Raw genomic sequence first — 17773 nt, 5'->3', positions numbered from 1 at the left:
AACCGGGATAATTCAAAAAACAAAACACAAAAAGAAACTCATGATTAAATTTAATCATGAACGTTTCTAAACCAAAGGTCCGAAAAAAAAATAACTAAAACGAAAGTTTTCCTTTCTTTAAAAAGTATTAATATAAATGCATATTTATTAAAATAATTATATATCAACTTATCACGAAGTGTTTTACTTTATTTTTACTATTTATGTTTTTGAATTTAATACAAATACTCACTTTCTCTTGTGCTCCCTTTTTGTTCAATTAATTGATATTCATAAAACATATTTGTATTTAACACATTTCAAAAATTAAATTAATAACCCCCAATGTATAAATCTCAACAAATATTAACTATTATATCTCTCAAAAAGATTTGATGAATAAAAAAAACACTGTTAACAAAAAAACTAAATTCCAAAAAAAAATATAAAACATATGATAAATAACCTAAAGCGAAATGTTGAAAAACTAATAAAAACCGTTTTATGTTTCCAAAAAGCAATAATCAAAATTAACAAAGCTTAAAATAGTATGATAATATAATAATATGTTTGATTAATGTTGAATTTTAATAAAAAATAAAAAAACCTGCAAATCATATCATGTTTTTAAGGATAATTAACTAAATTGAATAAAAAAATAAACACAGTAAATTTTCAAAAATAATATTTTGGCTGCTTAAAATTTTTCAAAAAATTAAATAATGCCTCTAGTTAGAAAACTATTTTATAGCTCTTCTAAATAGTTTTTCTCCAAAATCTTGAAATTGTTTAATAATATTATCAATTCAAAAAATAAGAGAATAGTGCAAGTATAAGAAAGTTTAGCCAAAATATGAAAAATTAAAGTTTCATCACCAAAGAAAGATTGTAAAAAAGAATGTAAGAAATAAATAATCAATGAAAAAAAATAAATATATTAATGCAAAAAACAATAAAAAAACAATAATAATGAATATGATTTAATGGTCAGCAAACTTAAATTGGACATTTTCATTCAAACCCATTTCATTTGAATTTAAATGTTCATTTCTATCTGAAGTTAACCCCTGGTTCCCTTCTGAATTAGTGAGGATATATAAAATTTTATTGGGATTTTTTATTTAAAATATCTTTTGCGTTTCTATCATCTTGAGTTAAGAAGTATTCTGCCTTTTCACGATTTTGATAAAAATCATATAAATTAAAATTATTAGCAGTTTTTAAATTAATGTTATCAACATTATCTTTTTTGTTGATATTCAACTCATTATTTGAGAAAAAAGATTTACTAACTGAATTATCATTGTTAGACACGTTAAAACTGTTAAAATCATCCGAGTTGTTGCTTGAAATATTAAAATCTGCAAAATTTTTGGAAATAATATTGATATTATTTTGATTGTTCATAGCATAATTATTATAATTATAATTATTATTAAATGAGCGATGATCTTTTGCAATAAAATTAGAATTCTTAGATACATTACGTTTATTTTTATTATTGAAGTTGATCTTTAGGAAATTTAAAAGAAAGTCAGGAATTGTTTGATTAGATTCTGTCAATAACTGAACTAAACCTTTAGCAATATTCTTGTTATTATAGTTAAAAAATGCTGTTGAATGACCAACATTTCCAGCTCTTCCAGTTCTACCAATTCGATGAACATAATCATCAATGTCTCCTGGTAAATCATAGTTGATAACATGGGTGACGTTTGGAATATCCAAACCTCTCGCAGCTACAGCTGTTGCAACTAAAATTGGATTTCTGCCGGATCTAAAATTTCTCAATGCTTTTTCTCTATCATTTTGAGATCTATCACCATGAATAGCAGCGGCAGGAAAACTCTCAGATTGTAAAAAAATAGATAAATTATCAGCCATTTTTTTGGTTTCAACAAAAACCAAAGTTAAACCAGCTTTCCAATTCAAAATGATGTTTAATAAAATTGAGTTTTTATCAATCTCTTCAACATACAAGACTTCTTGAGTAATATTTTCAGAGGTAGATCCAACTTTACCAACACTCAAAAAAACGTAATTTTTTAAAAAGCTTTTGGCCAAAAGTTGAATGTCTTTGGGAAAAGTTGCCGAAAACATCAAAGTTGTTCTATTCAAAACATCAGGCATGTCATTGTTTTGAATAATATTTCTTATTTGCGGCTCAAACCCCATATCTAACATTCTATCAGCTTCATCAAGAACTAAAAACTTTATGCCTTTCAAAGAGATGACTTTTCTGTTCAATAAATCATTTAATCTCCCTGGGGTTGCAACTAATAAATCACAACCGTGCTTTTGAATTTTCTTTATTTGAACTTGAATGTCAGTACCTCCATAAACAGAAAATGGAACCAACCAGGACCTATAACAAAACTTTTTAGATTCTTGAAAAATTTGAGAAACCAATTCCCTTGTTGGTGCAAGAATAAGAATAGTTGGAAAAGGAATATTGTTGTCATGATTTTCAATATTATCATGATTTAATGGCTTTCGACCAGATTTGAAGGATTCCGATAAAATTGGAAATAAAAAGGCGCCAGTTTTGCCTGAACCTGTTTGAGCACATGCCATTAAATCTCTTTGGTTCAAGACAATTGGAACTGAATATCGTTGAACTGGAGTTGGTTTATTAAACCTTGATAGGGTGATATTTTGAATTAATAAAGGATCTAAATATGTTTTGGTTGAGTTATTATTTAATTCAATATTATCAGTAAACGAATTGATTGGAAGTGGGATATTTTCACCAGTAACTTCAATGGGAATTTCATCATAATGATCAAAATTAATAGCGGATAAACTTAAACCATCATGAGATTGAATCAGATTGAATTTTTGATCCGGATCAACTATTTTTTTACCTCCAAATAATTGATATTCAATTTTTTCATCTCTTGGCGCAGGTATTTGTTTATTATTAATAAATTTGCCAAGAATATTGATGTTAACGTTATTATTAGTATCAATGTATCTATTATAATTTTTTTTACTTTTGTTATTGTTATTGTTATTATAATAAGTTTTTTTATTATTATAACCATTATTGTTATAATTTCTATTGAAATTGTTGAAATTGTTGTTATTATTGGTATTATTGGTATTATTGGTATTGAACTTACTACTATAACTCATACCGCTAAAATTATTATTATTATTACTAGTCATAGTAGTAGGAAAATTGCTATATCTATTATTTGTAAAATTGGAAGTTCCAGTGGAATAATTGTCAATTTTATTATTATTAGCATTATCTGGTCTATAAGTAGTATTATGCTCATTGATGGAGTCGAAAGTTTCATTTATATAATTACCAGAAGTAGCACTAGTGTTGGTCATGATATTTTTTGAAGCACTAACATTAGTGTTGTAATAGTTGTAAGAATGGAGCAACTGATTAGAAACTGAAGGAGCATTTTGCTGATATTGATGTTGAGAAGCGAAATTGCTATTGTATTGACTGGGATACTGGTTGGGATATTGATTGCTGTATTGATACCCATATTGGAACTGATAGGAGTTAGGATAGTTTTGATATTGTGATGGAGGAGGATGGTAATTGGAATATATTGGAACGTTTGGATATTGATACTGACTTGGGGTTGGAAATTGATTTGGAAACAGACCAAGATTTGGGGCTTGAGGATTGACTGGATAGCCATAGTTGGAATTATCAAAACCATCGCTATTAATGGTATGTTGAAAGTGGTTATTCTGATTGTCAAAGTTATCGTTATTCTCAAGAACACCAGCAGAAGTTGGATTTCTGATGGTGTTATCAGTCAATTGAACAGCCATTGAAAAGCAAAACAACTAAAAAGCAGTTATTTACGCAGCACAACAGGCAGACACTATCAACTATCGAGAGGATACCAACAAGATACCAACAGGCAGCAATACTCAAAGGCAGTGTATTAACAACAGAAAATAAGGCGTTGAGGTTTCAAAGAAAACACCTTTCACAAACACGTGCGAGCTTTTAAATAGATGTTTCCTAAAACGGAACACGATATAATCAGCTTTGTGGACGGTATTTTGGATGGAATATAGATGTGGAATTAACTCGTACAACAGATATATATTTACGCTATTCGTCTTTGTCTTTAGGATCGATCTTGAAGATCTTGTCTGGGTTAAGCAACCTTTTGGGGTCTAAACTTAGCTTGATTCTTCTCATAAGGCTTATAGCATCTTCTCCAAGCTCGTTATAGAGAAATGTTCTTTTACCAAACCCAACGCCATGTTCACCTGTGCATGTCCCGTCTAAATCAATCGCTCTTTGGGTCATGTAATCTATCAATTCTTTAATCAACAATTTGTCTTCCTTATTTGTGTCATCAAATATCAATATGGTGTGAAAATTTCCGTCACCAACATGGCCGACAATTGTGCTATAAATTCTGGATTTGTACTTTGGCAATTCAAATTTGACTTTAATTTCTTTGATAATTTCGGACAAATTAGTTATGGGGACAGCAACGTCGGTTGTACAAACAGCAGCATTTGGATTATTCAATAATCTTCTTCCGTTATCAATGGATGACCATAAAATATTCTTTCTTGCTGACCACAATTCTGTTTTTTCATCTTCATTTTTGGCAAATTCAAAGTTAATAGACGAATTGGATTGGCAGATATTTTTAACCTTGCTAATTAATTTTGAGTTTTTCAAATTTTTTTCATCATCAATGCTTGGATCAACGATCTTTAGTAATATAGTAGGTTTTTCCAACCATTTTTTGGATGTTGCTTCACTACTATTAAGACATTTCATCATTTCATCATCTAAAAGCTCAATTGCATTTAGTTGAATATTGTTTTGTAAAATCTGTTGAACAGTATTAGTTGCATCATTAAGCTCATCAAACGAAACTACTGCAACAGTTTCGTTGACTGGTCTATTATGTAATTTTAATGTTGCTTCAGTTATAATGCCTAAAGTACCTTCACTACCAATAAATAAACTCGTCAAATTATAGCCTGCAGAAGATTTTTTGGGTCTTTTTCTAGTTTTAATGATAGTTCCATCAGCCAAAACAACAGTTAGATTCAAAATATTTTCCTTCATTGTACCATATCTATAGGCGTTTGTACCAGAACATGAAGTGCCAATCATTCCACCAATTTCAGCACCTGGACCAGGATCTGGCCCAAATAGTAAGTTTTTTGGCTTTAGATATTCATCTAAATCTTGCCAACCCAAACCAGGTTGAACAACAACATCAAGATCATTTTCATTCAACTTGATAATTTTATTCATTCGATTTAAATCAATGACAATCCCGTTTCTAGTATTGATAAAATGACCTTCTAAAGAAGTGCCACCGGAATATGGAACAATTGGAATATTATGTTTATTTGATATTTTTAAAAGTTTTGAAACATCTTCTGTTGATTCGGGATAAATAACAATTTTTGGAAACTGATCTTCAGTGGGATGATGAGAGTTCCAATAATTATCCGAATGGGTAGAAATTTCGGATGGAGATTGCGAGATATTATCTTCGGGTATGAATTGTTTAATTTCAGCAATAGCATTATCAAAATCCTGTTTGGAACCGTATTGTGATGTTGTTAAATCATTCAATTTTGTAACACTATTTGATTCAAAATTCTTAAAATTTTGGAAACGATCTTCATAATAGTATGTTGTTACACTTGCAGATAATAATGTAGATAGCAAAACTGTCGAAACAATTTTAAAAGTATCTGAAAATCCAAAATCTTTTTTCTTTCCGCTATTATTTTCACTATTCTTGTTACTATGAGTTTTAACAGCCAATTTTAAAGTTTTGTTTGAGTAAAATCTATTAAAGTGGTTGATACTTCTCGAAAAAGTGAACCCTAAAGTTCTTGCATTATGGGAAAACATTTTCACAGACCCAAAAAGCAATAGCAAACAAGATGTACTCTAACAAAAAAGTAATTCTCTAAAGGAATAAACTTGCTCAGTATCTTCTCGAAAACTTCCAAATCATTTCGTCTCTCGATATTCTCTAAGATAACTATTGGTATATATACACTCATCCACTGCTTTGGGTCCCCCACGCATCCGCACCCCATTCTGCCATTTGCCTATGTCACACGGAATTTCGACCTAGGCCACGACCACCATGAATGCCGACGCCACCGTTGCTCGGTTCGACAAACACCGGAACCCATCCGCCTCTGCCGGAACCTATATTCTTCTGGTTAATCCGCTTCGTTTTGAAAGCGGTACGATACTGATTTAAATATCCTATCTGATTTGTAACTTCAAAATCTAAAAAAATAAGCTTAAATACAGAATGTGTTTAAAAATCACAATTCTCCATGAGTTCTATAGATAAAGCATATAACATACATACAACATAACATATAATCTTATTCACGCTGATCCACCACTAATAATCTGCAGGAACCTGTAGTAATTCATTTGGATCGAGCAATTTATTATTGTCTGTAGCACTTGGATCCCAAGTGGCATCTGGCATGCTTATGTTAGCTCTTTTTCTTTCTCTTTCAAATTCTCTCCAACGTTTCATAACAATATGTGTCGCATCGAATTCATCGTCATCTCCGTCTCCATGCCCTTCACCTTTAGCTTCACCTTGAACTTTTCTAGTATCACCCCAACTAAAGTCATCGAACTTCCAGTATGCATAGGTTGGCAAAACAAAATTCCAAATTGGCAATGCACATAAATAAATTATCATCCAATATAAATATGACAATGATGAGATAGTGACAACAATCAAAACTGCAGGCAAACCTAAAATTAATGCTAATAAAATTAACGACATGACTGGTGTTGGCTTTGAAACAATAGCAAAAATACAAACATAAATTGTGAAAACAATGGCTGCTGGTAATGTCAATGTACCCACCAAATTAATTGCAATAACAAATTGCATTGAAAAACAAAATGTACCACACAAATCATTAACTAAAACCAATTCCATCAAATTATGAACTGTTGAATTAATCCAACGACGACGTTGTGACAACAAAACTTTAAACTTATCTGGAACCAATGTTTTACAAGCAGCCTTTGGAACAAAAATCTGCTTTCTTTTTGGGAAAGTTCTCAACATTAATGTTGACAAATATCTATCTTCACCCAATAATAATAAATTCTTACGGTGCAATGATGAAATATCATTATCTGAATATCTCTCAACAATATCTGGATTAGCCAAAATTGGTACCCAATATCCATTGTTTCCTCTTGGTGATTTAATACGGTACATACAGAAACAACCTGGTAAACATGTAACACTACCAAATACTGATTCAAAGGCCTTTGACTGATGATGAGAAATAAAATACTCGAAAACCTGGATTGAAGTTGTAAATGAATCACCTTTATTGGAAATTTTGGTTTCTCCACATAATCCCATAACTTCGGGATCTTTGACCATTTCTGCAATCATATGAGTCAATGAATCTGGATAAACTTTAGTATCTGCATCAACCATTAAAACAATTTCATACATATCGGCCATTAGCCCTGTGACTCTCCAAATATTCATTAACATTTCAAATTCTAATTCTGTCATTCTTTCATCAAATGTAATCTTTTGTAAAAATGACATTAAAATAATTTGTGAATCTCTTTTACCTCTATTACCTGGTTTAGCTGCACCTGCTTCGGCTTCAGTACCACATTTAACAATGGTGACCATTGGAACCTTTTGTTGTTTATCTTCTGGAACAGTATTATTATCATATTTGTAATATCCAGCGTAAACTTTAGCCATATTGTGTCTTTTGGCACCATGAGCAACTGCGACGTATGAGAATGGTTGAACGTCTTCTTTATCAATAACAAAATCTTCCATCATAGCTAATGCAACATCTGGTGTTGTGACATCGTTACCTGAACCTTTGATAATACCATCACAAATAACCAATAGCAATTTATGCGAATTTGGATAATCAGTTGTTGAAAGAGAATCTAACGTAATTCTTAAACCTTCTTCATCTTCGGAATAACATGTAACAAGACAAATGGTATGGGCAACAGGATAACCAAAAGGGGATTGTTTTTCAATTGGAGGTTGAGGAACAATATTATCAAGAACTAAATCGGAGGCCAAACGACTAATATATTCATCGTCACCAAAAGTTGTAGTATCAAAAGGATTCAAAATGGATTGAGAATGTGACAAACGGTTTGAAGTGTAAATTGAACCAGCTGGCTGAGTATAGTTATCACCTAACAGAACAGATCTTTTAGAGCCATTGCCATGTTGCATAATTTTGCCTCTTTTTTTAACAGCTTCTTGAATACACATTGTAGTCATTCCATTAAACAAGCTATGGTAATCAACAACATTACTTGCAGATAGCATTTCTGAACTTGAGTTACCGGAAGTTAACTTTGAGTGTCTCTTTTGAGTTAAAAAGGAGAATTTACTTGTTGATCTGTTGTGGGCAGTTGGTCTATACTTGGGGTCAACAGTTTTGATTGGGCCTTGGCTATTTGGATTTTCGGACCATTGTTCAATTTTTCTAGCTCTTTCATTCATTTGAGCAGCGGTTTCAACAGAAGCGCCTTGTTTGGTGGCAACAAACCATTTAAAGTAACAAGCAATTAAAAACTGGGAAACAACAACGGATAAAATAAGAAACAATGAGGAATACAAGACAACGACAGATGCAATACAACCGACAGTTTCCGAATCTATTACACCAACTTTAATAATTTCCTGAAGACATTTACCGATTTTACGTTCTTGGGGAGTGGCAAAAGCAATTGAGAGATCTTGACCTATTAAACTGGAGTCGGCTTTTAAGATATCAAAATAGGCGGGATAATCTAAATCATCAGTTTGAATCCAGTTTAATAAAGACAAATCCAATACATCACCGTTATATACAACCAAGTTTCTCGAGGTGTTCTTCATGTCATCCCAAGTGAAATAGACATCACCAGTTTCTTTCAAATTGTAAAACGCTTCTCTTGCAGAAGAACTAGTGTGGCAAGCCCAACCTTCGTAGTAGTCAGTTGTAAAATTTGGTTGAGTTGAACCATCAGGATTGAACATTTTGCAAGGCATGTACCAGCCAACATCTTCACCGTTGAAGGGAATTGAGCAATTCAGTTTGGGAGTTATTAAACCTTTGCAATTTCCATTGACGTTTTGAAATAAGAAAGAGCCATCCATACCAGCGCCATCAATTGGGGTATATAAGACGTTTGCGCCTGCACTAATACCTTCAGCGATTGGGTGGGTTGATCTTGTCAAATCATAGGCTTTACCATTAAAAACCATGTAAGCAGGACTAACGTTGGTATTGGGAATTGAGATTGGAGGAGTGCTACAAACAGTTCTAGTGAAACCAAAGGTTAAGAAAGCAACACCGGCACCACAGTATAGAATAATTGAGATTAGGCCTATTTTTTCTCTCCAAGCGAATTGACGATCAGCTTTGGGCATACCACCGAAAGTTTTTAATAAAAAGGGAGGAGCCCAGAAGGATACTATCCAGCAATAAATCTGCCATAAAGTGACAAAGGTTGTTTTCTTTTTCTTTTCCATTTTAATTTTTTTAGTTTCATAGACTACGTATTTTGGTCTAGAATAGTAGGCGCTGCTTTTTTTTTTCTTTAGTTCTGGTTTTGGATTATCGTTGTTTTCGACTTCATCATTTAAACCATAGATTTCTTTACCACCTTTGAGATCAGTGTTTTCGTTTGCATCATCAAGATCAGGATAGTAGTTTGGTTTTTGAGCGCTAGGATTTAAAGTTTTGGTGTTAGAGGAAGGGTTTGGAGCTGGTTTTGATAAGTCTTGTAGAGGATAGTTCTCATTTATCTCAGAGATGTCGTTTATTTCCGAGATGTCATTGTTGTTGTTTGAGTTATTGATTGTATGTTTTGACCTTCTTGAGTTGGATCTGTAAATATCAGTTTGATTTGATATTGAAGGATCTAGGCCAGAATTTGAAGGCTGAACAGAGATGTGGTCTATTTCTTGGTTAACGACTTGGTTATAGTAGTAATTTGGATGGTCAGGGTTATCTAGTCTTGCTCTTTCTGTTCTAATCAAAGACTTTTTTCTACCCAAGTTACCACCTGAGTTTAAAGAGTAGCCAGATTCAGGATCAATTTCAGAGTAGTTTCCAGATTTTTTCAAAGATGAAGACCTGTTCATTTTGAAAAAGACGGTATATAAAAGCTGTTTTAGTGGCTAAAGATAAATGAGCAGTGGTATATGATTGATGATATATAGGTCGTGAAAAGACGAGTGGTTATTTGGGAAAAGAGTATGAGTAAGATAAAACTACTTTTGAAATTCTTGAGCAGTCATAAGGTTTGAAAGAGAATAAGGAATAAAGATAGAAGAGCCGGGAAGTATAAGGTATAAGAGGATGTAAGATAGATGGTGGTAATGAGTGGATGGAGGATAGTGATGGAATAAATAGAGGTAGAAAAGGAATTGGAGATTTCCTTCCAGGATGAAAATTAGCCAACAATGCGCAGAAAAGTTTATGTGACAATCCTTCTGGTTATTAATATCTTGTCGAGACTGCTGCGGAGTCTCCCACGGCCACTGCGGTCGCCGTCAGGGCGGGGACCTGGAACACGTGCATGGAGCCTGGCGGTGGTGGTGGAGGGCGGGAACGACGCAGAGGACCCATCCCTGAGAATGAACAGGTACCGCAAACAGCTGAGCATTCTCCAGCGGTCTGTGTTTCACCCAAACTTACCAGCAAAATGTAATCCACCGGGAGCAGCGCGGTTTCCTCTCCAGCGGCCAGCTTCGTCTTCTTCTGCTTCCTGTGCTGCTTCATCAGCCTTGCTCAGAACAGCCAGCTGGCTGTTCGTCCGCTTCGTTCTGCAGAGTCTGCCGCAAGCTCTGAAAACTCCTTTTGTTCTATTTTTAGACCCCGTCCATTTGTTTTGCTTCATCCATGCCGCTGGCCGGCTGCTTGTTGTTTTGCTTTGGAGATGTGTTACATTTTTCACATCTTCAATTGGCTCTGGCCGTGCCTCACCGTATAAATGTTTCAATCTGCAACATTCAAACCAGTATTTGATGTTTCCCGTTCAGTACACAACCATCAAAATAGTTTTACCAAATGCGGTATCTACCCAAAACGGCAATTTTCCAAACATAACTTGAACATTACTACTGACACAAATATAATTAGGACTCGATTCTTATTTTGAATCAAAATACATTTATAACAACAAGACTTCGTGGCCAAGCTGGTTAAGGCGTGAGACTGTTAATCTCAAGATCGAGAGTTCGATCCTCTCCGAGGTCGTTTCTTTTTGTTTTATTCACAATTCGTTGGATATAATTTTTTTATTCAAATAGTGTATCAATTAGAGATATGCTACATGGTAGGATAAAATGCGATGGAAATCAACGCAGCCAATAAAATTGGTCTCTTGGCCAAGTGGTGAAGGCACTCTGCTGGTTGCCGGAGAGATCAACAGTTCGATCCTGTTAGAGACTCATTTTATTTTTTTGGTTACATTGTTAATGTTGTGAAGATATTTTATAGATTATACGTACTGCTTTGATCAAGATCGCGATTCTTTTCAAGCTGTTGATTCGTTTTGATTTTTAATCAAGTTAGCACAGTTTCATCCAAAGAAAACATAAAAAATTAAACTTTGCGGGGCTCTGCTATCTGAACTGACACAGTTTTATGATAGATTTGTTCCTACTATCAGGATTGTTTTTGTTTTTCTTTTTCTTTGTTTGTACGTGATGAAAATAACCACGTCTATTACTATAATAATCTGAAATATTTTATTGAATAATGAAAGCAAGGAAAATAAAATATCCAAACTGTATACACTACTAAATCATAAATAAAAAATGTAAAAAATAAAAAATGTAAAAAATAAAAAAAAATTGATAAGCATAATCACTTTCTTTAAATTGAAAATGTGATTAAAATTAAATTAGAAAACTAAATTAAATTAGAAGAAAAACATTGCAATGAATGATAACAATGAGGTTAAACCAATTGATTGAAAAGCCAATGCACCAGCAGCGTTTTCTTGTTGAGTCACACTTGGTGCACCGGTTTCCGATGTTTTCGAACTTGATAAAGATTTGGTGCCTGATAGTTCAGATGAAGTTGAGTTGTATCCACTAAACGATTCGCTTACTGATGATGGCTTGGATACAGAAGAAGTAATACTGCCAGAAGAAGAAACAGTAACACTGCTAGAAGAACTACCACCTGATGATCCACCAACTGAGTTTTTCAATTTCAATGATAAACAATCATCATTGGCTTTAGTCTTTAAGATAGCATAAGAACTTTCCGAATATCTATAAGGATCATTAATATTCTTACAAGCCCACAACCCTGGAATTGCCCCGTTTAGTAACAAGTAGTTGTCGCTGTCAAAACCGTACAAATCCTCTGTCTCCATCACTGCTAGTTGTAAGAGCTGAATTTCGCCTGTAAATCCAACCCAACTTGGATATTGTCCAAATCTGTCTGAAGTGAGTTTCTGTGTGGAATCATCATATGTAAGGTCTTCGGAATCACTGGTTGTGCCAATAAAAAAATAGCTAATACCAGCACCTTCATGACGAGAACCGATGCCATATGTATCAATTTCGGAACTTTCCGATTCAACAACCAATTTAACAGCTGATTGAGCGGCTTGAGTAACCCTTAAAAGATTCAATAATGAGAATACTAAAATTGAAGCTGAAATCATTTCTAATTACTGAACTTTTAATAAAATATGAGCGAGAGTAAATAATGTATTGTTATTGTGTTGTTATAATAGTGAATGAAAATAGATAATCAAAACAAACAATGAAACGAAGGCATTCTGCATTTCTTTTATATTGATTTTATGTTTTCCTCAGTGCCTTTGTTCAGTACTCTATAAACGACAGCTATTGGAACTGAATAATAATCCAGGAAAAACTGATCACTGAACAGTGAATCTATTAATAATCCTTTTCAAATCACGTTTACTGCAAATCCATACCTCGTTGGGAAGTGCAATATGTTTCAATTGGGAAACTGTTGGTTTGCCGAGCATATTTTTAAAAGCATTACATAATTAAGCCTTGCCAAGCTTTAGAAAGTAAGAGAAGCATGTTTCTTGTCTTTCCAAGGATTTATTGTCACGATTTTATGCATTGCTATTGGTCTAACATCTGCCTCCTCAAGCAAACTAAAGAGGAGAGCTGAGTCTAATCGTCCAATGTGAGACATGTGTGCATGGCCCTGGAGCTGGGGACTATCTCTTTTTGCGAAGGCTTTTGCACTTTTTTCGAAGCTTATCGTGTATGCAAATTAGTTGCAATTAATGCCATTTGTTCCGCTTTAATTGCAACATCTCTGCTTTCTCTTTTAGCTTTTCATTCAATTGCAATACCGGTTTTACATTGTCGATCAAAAACAAATTCCAACAAAGTGGAAAGTGGATGAGAAAGAATCAATCTTGAAAATTATGACTGGCTCTGTTTGTTTTGGGTGCCTATTAATAATAGCATTCTCTTGTTTGGTTTTCCCCACCAAGACATAAAACAAACTCTGTCAGAATAAACCAATATGTGGTAAATTTCATAATCTCTACGTGATTTATTATTACTGATACATGGTATTTTTATAAGATACCAAATATTCCATAATCCGTCAATTGATTTAAAATAACTAAAAACAAATACTGCAAGAACCAATAATCTTGAATTTTTTTTCTTTTTTTTCAAATTTCAAAATACACTGACATCCTCTATTTATATACTATCTTCATCCATATACTGACCTTTTTAGTTTAATACGCTAGCTTTTCTTACCAAAACTGTTTAAATTTATTGTTACAGCTTTTATTTGCAAACAGTAATTATTCGAATGGGCTTTTTTTATTAATAGTTTGTTATTTATTGATTTTGAGACATCTTTTAAAAAAGCAACAATAAAACCAGGAAACTGGGTTATATTTTTAATTGCCGAAAACTTAATTGTCTTGGTATGACGGGTTTATATATTGATTTATATTTTCCTTCAACTAATCTGAATTCACCAATAAAAACATAATAGCAAAACAAGACACCTGATACCTGTGAATAAATAGAGTATTTATACAAATACATAACTAACTAGATTGGCTTATTGATTCATTGTTTTGTTTCTTTGAATTAAACAAAAACATCTTTTATTCAAGATCCAATCCAAAGCATTTTCATTAACTTTATAATGAAAAATATTAAATTAAACAAAAACTAGTGTACTATTTATTTTATTACAATTGGTTGTATTTGAGCTTTGCTTTATTTCTTTTGAATAAAACAATAAATTACCTATAAAAAAGAATAGTTAACGGAAAATGAACTGTACACCTCAATAAAGCAAGCTACTGGGTCAAGATCAGTAAGTATAAAACCTGCTTAGAATCACTGTCCTGTTAATTAATCACTTGAAGATTGAATCTCCAAAAATAAAGAATATCTTGACAGAGTAATTTTTAATAAGCTATTTCAACTTCATTGACACTGTTATTTAATACTCATGCCAAAAGAAAAAGAAAATTCTGCAGGGTCCGATAAAATGGATCAAATTGAAAACTTTATTCAAAACCATAATCACATACATAGTGATACTGACAGTAGGGATGATATAAATCAATTCCAAACAGATAGTCCCAACTCCTGCTATTCCTTTTCAGATCAAAATAGCCCTGAGCCCAGTATTTATTCATTTTCTCAATCACAAACTAATAACATTTCCCAATCTCACCTGATTAGAAATAATTATATCTTGGATCAAATAACCCATTTTCCTCCAAATCAATTGAATTCTCAAGGCGATTATACAGAGAATCGATTAATAGAAATTTTCCATTTGCACAATAATAACAATGATATTATTAGACCTCATTTTCTTACTAATCGTGCAATTCAAAATAATTATTCGCCCGATTTTTCTAATAGAGCTTTGCCACCTTTTCTAGCACCTTCAGATCCCAGAACTGATTATTATGATGATTATCATTCACATCCGTTAAATAGAACCACTGGTTATACATTGGATTTTCCAGATGACCAAACCAGCAATCATTCACAATTATATCTGATTCAACAAGCAGATCGTGTTGGTGATAATGATTCTTCTAATGATCCAAATAATACATCATACTTCTCTAACTCATCCGCTTCAACAGATTCGGTAACTTTATTTGATTCATCACTTTCGTCTGATATATCTGATTCATCTTTTTCATCTTTTTCATCTTTTTCATCTCTTTCATCACCTCAGCCTGTCAGACCCTTTTTTTTCAATTCAGTTATGACGCCTCGGTTTCCAAATCCTCAGATATCCTTTTCACAGAATGAAGAATTAACATTAGCTGATATCACACCGCCACCATCCCCTTTAATAGATGAACCAGAAGATGAGCCAACGATTGAATGGTAAACCAAATAACCAAAATAAAGGTTAGCGAAAAAAACCCGACAATATAAGTCAACTCAAAGTTCAAATAGATGCCAGATAGAATTTGAAATTACGGAACTATGTCTCTCTATTGGTGTGAACAGTGTTTAGTATCAATAAAAAAAAACACTATCGGAATGTTCTTAAATTATATTCAAATTATATTGAATGCAATGTATTTGAAGACAATGAAAGAGTAATTTAGTCAGAAGAATTCATTTTTTATCAAATCTTTTGCTTTGACAAACAACATGCAACTTGCTTGAGTTGCATGAAGTATCAGTTTATCAATAAAAAGAAAAGAAAATAAAGATAAGTAAAATGTTTCACTATTGTTTATCTGGGATTTATAAGTTTTGTCACTTGCCAATGCTAATAAAAAGAAAATTTCGCGTTGTTGCCGTTTCGAGGTGGTTGTTGTTTACTGTTTCTTTTGGGATTATAAAAACGTGACCGAGGTTGAATCGAAAGTTTGGTGTTTTCTGTCCAGTGAAATTTTCTTTCTTGTGCATTAGTATCTAGCAAGTGAGTTCTGGTTTTCAGGTTACACAGAGAATTTCCGATGATTAAAAATCCAACAGTTTGTTCGTTTTTGGGAGGAGCAGCAGTAGCTAGCTTCTTTCTTGGGTTTGGTAAGTCGGCAGCACCAGTTGCACCATCTCCAAATGATACATTGGTTCCTCCGCCTTCCTCCAGCGACGATGACGACGACGAGAAAAAGGAAAAGGAAAAGAAATACGTGGTTGATAATTCGAACAGTTCCAGTGGGTTGATGAACATTGAGGACACCATCAAGCCCGGCGACTTTTTCAAGTATGGGTATCCTGGGCCAGTCCATGACTTGGGAGCCTACAGAGAATTCATTTCCTGCTACGACAGACAAACAAAGAACCCCTACTGGGTGGTTGAGCACATCACGGCGGATTCGTTGAAGAGAAACGGAGACACCAATAGAGGCAAATCGGTTTTCAAAGAAGATGAAAAGATCCCCATGGAGTACCGGGGCTTGTTGAGAAACTACTTCCGTAGTGGGTACGACAGAGGCCATCAGGCTCCAGCAGCAGATGCCAAGTTCAGCCAGGAAGCGATGGACGAGACGTTCTATCTCAGCAACATGTGTCCCCAGGTTGGCCAGGGATTCAACAGAGATTACTGGGCCCACTTTGAGGATTTTGCCAGGAGACTCACCTCGCAATACAAACATGTTCGGATTGTGACTGGGCCCTTGTACTTGCCCAAGAAGTATCCAGACGGAAAGTACAGAGTTTCGTACGAGGTGATTGGAAACCCACCCAACGTTGCTGTTCCCACCCACTTTTTCAAATTGATTGTTGGAGAGAGAACAGACATCACCAACGTGAACGAGCAACCAATTTCGGCAGCCGCCTTTATCTTGCCCAACGATCGAATCAGCAACGACGTGCCCTTGCGATCCTTCCAGGTTCCTGTCGAGGCCTTGGAGCGAAGCACCGGTTTGTCCTTCTTCCACCAGATCTCCAACAAAAGCAACATCAAAAACCTCTGTGACGAGGTCAAGTGCGATATTATTGTCAGGGAGTTTCCCAAGGCACTTCCTGCTCCAGAAGAGGTCTTATCCTTGCCTGCTCCAAAAGACTAGGCCTGTTTGGCTACTTTGAACGTCCATAATTAGTAGCATCTTTCTGGTTTTGTGGTCTGCGGCCTGCTAAAATCGCTCGGGGGCCAATTGCACTTGCAGCTATTTTTACCACTTGAGCTTGGATGAACACAGCTATCAAGGAATAATTTCATCGACAAAACCGTTTTTGTAACCTACACTTGTCTTAGCAAAACTGTCTCCTGCACCTTCTGCATGCCAAGAAACTTTAATTTCAAGCAAACAGAGGAGAGAGAACAAAAAAAATCCGGTTTGCACATCTCGCTATCATTTTTCTGCAAGCTCAGACACCCCAGTCCCCATCTGCCTTCCAAACCAAATCATGAAACCATTAGCGCTACTTTTCCCATAAAACATATTGCAGCAGACCACTCGCTGTGCCATCGATAAGCGGTAATTCATCTTCAACATTCTGATTTGGCAGAGTTTCAAACTTTTCAGTTTGCGCTTTTGCTGGCGTTTTTCCTGAAAGTTTATCTCAAGTTTCGAATTCCTTTGGCTCCAACAAATTAAAACAAATCCTCTTTATTTTCAAAATTTGTAAAAACAACACAAACAAAAAGATAAGAATATTTTGAATATAAAAGGGCCCATTTTTCCTATTTTTTTTCTACTCCATTTCTTTCTCTTTTTCCTCCTCTAAGTCTTCTATTATATATTATCAAAATGATACTGAATTTATTCAAAACATTCTTAAGATACACTAATTAAAGCGCATATTAATATCTCAGCTTCAAATAGATTTCATTT

General features: G+C 34.0%; 7 protein-coding genes and 2 non-coding genes across 9 annotated transcripts; 4 read left to right on the top strand and 5 right to left on the bottom strand.

The window, feature by feature from the left end:
• Positions 1–590: 590 nt before the first annotated feature.
• Positions 591–3999, bottom strand: ASCRUDRAFT_77737 (DEAD-domain-containing protein). The gene has a single exon (XM_020193985.1). The coding sequence runs from the start codon at positions 3775–3777 to the stop codon at positions 1084–1086; it is 2694 nt and encodes an 897-aa protein (XP_020045046.1). The 5' UTR covers positions 3778–3999; the 3' UTR covers positions 591–1083.
• A 13-nt stretch (positions 4000–4012) lies between these two features.
• On the bottom strand, positions 4013–6112 carry ASCRUDRAFT_77736 (FAD-binding oxidoreductase). The gene is made up of 2 exons (XM_020193984.1): positions 5053–6112; positions 4013–4959 (listed from the first exon to the last, which is right to left on the bottom strand). Exons 1-2 carry the CDS (start codon positions 5849–5851, stop codon positions 4067–4069), a joined length of 1692 nt encoding a protein of 563 aa, XP_020045045.1. The 5' UTR covers positions 5852–6112; the 3' UTR covers positions 4013–4066.
• A 20-nt stretch (positions 6113–6132) lies between these two features.
• On the bottom strand, positions 6133–9515 carry CHS3 (chitin synthase CHS3). Its single transcript, XM_020193983.1, has one exon. It carries the CDS (start codon positions 9501–9503, stop codon positions 6363–6365), a length of 3141 nt encoding a protein of 1046 aa, XP_020045044.1. The 5' UTR covers positions 9504–9515; the 3' UTR covers positions 6133–6362.
• Positions 9516–9854: 339 nt separating this feature from the next.
• Positions 9855–10118, bottom strand: ASCRUDRAFT_38914 (uncharacterized protein; the record flags this gene model as incomplete). The annotated part of the gene is made up of 1 exon (XM_020190894.1): positions 9855–10118. A coding segment is annotated over one exon (264 nt), but the record flags the coding sequence as incomplete, so codon positions are not given.
• Positions 10119–11161: 1043 nt separating this feature from the next.
• On the top strand, positions 11162–11235 carry ASCRUDRAFT_t161. The gene has a single exon. It is a non-coding gene; the product is annotated as a tRNA-Asn (tRNA).
• Positions 11236–11356: 121 nt separating this feature from the next.
• ASCRUDRAFT_t162 lies at positions 11357–11430 on the top strand. Its single transcript has one exon. It is a non-coding gene; the product is annotated as a tRNA-OTHER (tRNA).
• Positions 11431–11711: 281 nt separating this feature from the next.
• ASCRUDRAFT_77734 (uncharacterized protein) lies at positions 11712–12834 on the bottom strand. Its single transcript, XM_020193982.1, has one exon. It carries the CDS (start codon positions 12656–12658, stop codon positions 11903–11905), a length of 756 nt encoding a protein of 251 aa, XP_020045042.1. The 5' UTR covers positions 12659–12834; the 3' UTR covers positions 11712–11902.
• Positions 12835–14039: 1205 nt separating this feature from the next.
• Positions 14040–15659, top strand: ASCRUDRAFT_118687 (uncharacterized protein). The gene has a single exon (XM_020188866.1). It carries the CDS (start codon positions 14464–14466, stop codon positions 15367–15369), a length of 906 nt encoding a protein of 301 aa, XP_020045041.1. The 5' UTR covers positions 14040–14463; the 3' UTR covers positions 15370–15659.
• Positions 15660–16159: 500 nt separating this feature from the next.
• On the top strand, positions 16160–17005 carry NUC1 (ribonuclease; the record flags this gene model as incomplete). The annotated part of the gene is made up of 1 exon (XM_020190881.1): positions 16160–17005. One exon carries the CDS (start codon positions 16160–16162, stop codon positions 17003–17005), a length of 846 nt encoding a protein of 281 aa, XP_020045040.1.
• Between the last annotated feature and the right edge of the window lie 768 nt (positions 17006–17773).

The sequence above is a fragment of the Ascoidea rubescens genome, assembly GCF_001661345.1.
Source record: "Ascoidea rubescens DSM 1968 unplaced genomic scaffold ASCRUscaffold_16, whole genome shotgun sequence".
Classification (NCBI taxonomy): Eukaryota; Fungi; Ascomycota; class Saccharomycetes; order Ascoideales; family Ascoideaceae; genus Ascoidea; species Ascoidea rubescens.
This window is presented reverse-complemented; position numbering and strand designations above follow the sequence as displayed.

Coding starts and splice junctions, on each gene's coding strand:
- ASCRUDRAFT_77737 (XM_020193985.1), bottom strand. CDS start 3,777: ATGGCTGTTCAATTGACTGATAACACCATCAGAAATCCAACTTCTGCT.
- ASCRUDRAFT_77736 (XM_020193984.1), bottom strand. CDS start 5,851: ATGTTTTCCCATAATGCAAGAACTTTAGGGTTCACTTTTTCGAGAAGT. Junction 4,960..5,052: donor TACAAACGCCTATAGATATG/GTACAATGAAGG, acceptor AATCTTCTGCAG/GCTATAATTTGACGAGTTTA.
- CHS3 (XM_020193983.1), bottom strand. CDS start 9,503: ATGGAAAAGAAAAAGAAAACAACCTTTGTCACTTTATGGCAGATTTAT.
- ASCRUDRAFT_77734 (XM_020193982.1), bottom strand. CDS start 12,658: ATGATTTCAGCTTCAATTTTAGTATTCTCATTATTGAATCTTTTAAGG.
- ASCRUDRAFT_118687 (XM_020188866.1), top strand. CDS start 14,464: ATGCCAAAAGAAAAAGAAAATTCTGCAGGGTCCGATAAAATGGATCAA.